General features: G+C 30.4%; 1 protein-coding gene across 1 annotated transcript; it reads left to right on the plus strand.

Annotated features, from left to right (window-relative positions):
* The first annotated feature begins 351 nt into the window (after window positions 1–351).
* LOC143248420 (serine/threonine-protein kinase PAK 1-like) lies at window positions 352–2078 on the plus strand. Its single transcript, XM_076496768.1, has 2 exons — window positions 352–606; window positions 1983–2078. Exons 1-2 carry the CDS (start codon window positions 361–363, stop codon window positions 2046–2048), a joined length of 312 nt encoding a protein of 103 aa, XP_076352883.1. The 5' UTR covers window positions 352–360; the 3' UTR covers window positions 2049–2078.
* Window positions 2079–2457: the final 379 nt, after the last annotated feature.

Consider the following 2457-nt stretch of genomic DNA (forward strand, 5'->3'; position numbering starts at 1 on the left):
TTTATATTGTAATGCTTTAAAGCATATTGTCACTGCAATGGATTAATTTGTGGATGTTGACTTTGCTAAACCATAGTATTAGAAGCTGGAAACTATCATCACATTATGAGTACATTTTGTATACAATGGCTAAACTCTTACAAAAGTTTATTAATGTAATATTAAAGGTTGTACTTACTTTTGTGAATATAGTCTATCATATATTTTTATCAGTATGTCAGAGTAACATTTATATAATAACAAACATTTAATTGGGAACGATTTTTTAATTGCTGTATTATGAAGTAAACATTCAATTTTATCACCTTCAAATATATAAAATTAGAAACATATAATCCTCTTTTGTTTTATCAGTAGTGCATGGTAATGCATTCACATATTGGCACATTACAGATTCTTATGATATTTTATTGTTTCAGTTGTTCAGGAACTGTGTATTCAGCAGTAGAAACAGAAACAGGGTTGGAAGTGGTTATAAAGCAGATTAACTTAACGGAAGAAATTAGAAAAGAACTTCTCATCACCGAACTTTCAGTGCTCCAGGAGAAAAAACATCCGAATATTGTGAACTACTTGGACAGCTTCATTGTCGGTGATGAACTCTGGGTAAGTGTTTTAGCGTTATATATTAGTTAACTCTGTTTTATTTTTTAAATTTACTAGTTATAGAGTGAAGGTAAAGGTACCGGCTTTATTTAATTAAGTGGGATAGTTTTGAGCAAACCCACAAGTTTAAGAATGTTTTACATATTACTCATAGATGTGTGAATTTTAAATTGTTGTTATAGAGAAGGAGACTGTGTGGTTACATCCACATTTGCTTCTGACACAACAAATTTTAATTTATTCCATATACAGTGGAACCCCCCTAAAGCAGCCACCTTTGGGACTGAGACAAACTGGCCTGAATAGAGGGGTTCCACTGTACATAATTAGGGATATGCAAACAAAAAAAAAGGACTGTGATTGAATGACTACTTTCAAGGGGTGGCCGCCTAGAGGGGTTCCACTGTATATGACTTCAAAATAAGTTTATTCTAACATGCTGTGCGACTGCTAGCACACTTTGTGTTCCAGCACAATTTATATCATTGGCAATTTTACTTTATACATTTAGTTCATTCAGCTTCTATTTACATATGTTTGGTTCACCGTCTACAGGGTGGCCCGTAACCCCTACCTATGCATATATCATATGTATCCAGAGTATTTGTGTGGTGTTACCAGTATTCTTGCGCTCATGTACCTGCGTACTTTTCACAATACACTCTTGAAGTCTAAATGGGCTTACATCGGCTATATTTCTCTGAAAAAAAGAAACAAATTTATAATACATGCATAATTGAATGTATCATAATAATATATGGATGGGATGGGACTTAGGGGCCACTTTGTATATATAGTTGTTGAAATTATTTTTTTGAGGAGAAATCAGTTTGTTAAATTATTAGCAGTTTATACAATACACTGAAATGGAGCATGACATGGAAAACCTTGAACATTGTTTAATGTTAAATGTAATAAATATTAAATTTTCAGTTTCTTACACAAAATGCCATCCAACATAATATTTTATAAATTTTTTGGATGATATCACAACTTCAGTGATCAATATACATGAGTGTACTTCAAAAATTATTTTCACATAGTAAAATAAAAGTAGAAATAGATAAAAGTAGGAAGGATGTAGAAAAGTGTTCTATTCTGATTCAATCTTTAAATTGAATTTGTAATTTTTTCTTTGAACTACACATTTTACTATAACATAAGTGTCTAACTCCTGAACAATGTTAAAGAAGTGATTTTAGCTTGTTTCCTTCGTCATGAAGAATATTTTAAACAACTTTGCTATTTTTGATTGGGTATGCCGTTTCTGTCAAAATTTCAAATGTAAAGGGAAAAGAAAAATTCTTCTGTCTCATTATTACGTATAATTTTATTAAGGAAGAAACTGTAAAGAAATCATAAACTTTTTTGTTTAGATAATAATGGAATATTTAGAAGTTGGCTGCCTGACTAATGTTTATCAACGAAACCTGTTTCTGTGAAAGTGAAATATCAGCAGTTTGTAAGGAAGTAGTTGTATTGATTGTTATTAATAGGTTTCTCTTACTTGTCTTACATACATCATTATACTTAGCCTTTACAAAGACAGAAATGATGATTCACTTTAATATTAAATTTGCAGACAGTACGTATGGGATAACCTGATATATATATGTATGTATGTATATGAATGTGTATGTAAGATATTAAATAACTAAGGCACTGAATAAAAATTATACTGACATCTTAAGATATTAATTTTTTAAAATAAACTAATATTTTATTTAGGTTCTCAAGGGATTAGACTTTCTGCATTTTAACAATGTTATTCACCGAGATATTAAAGTGATAACATTTTGGTTGGAAAAGGATTGAAGGATAAAACTAGGTTGGTTCTAGACATGTATGTCT

The sequence above is a fragment of the Tachypleus tridentatus genome, chromosome 4 (genome assembly GCF_004210375.1).
Source record: "Tachypleus tridentatus isolate NWPU-2018 chromosome 4, ASM421037v1, whole genome shotgun sequence".
NCBI classification, from domain to species: Eukaryota; Metazoa; Arthropoda; class Merostomata; order Xiphosura; family Limulidae; genus Tachypleus; species Tachypleus tridentatus.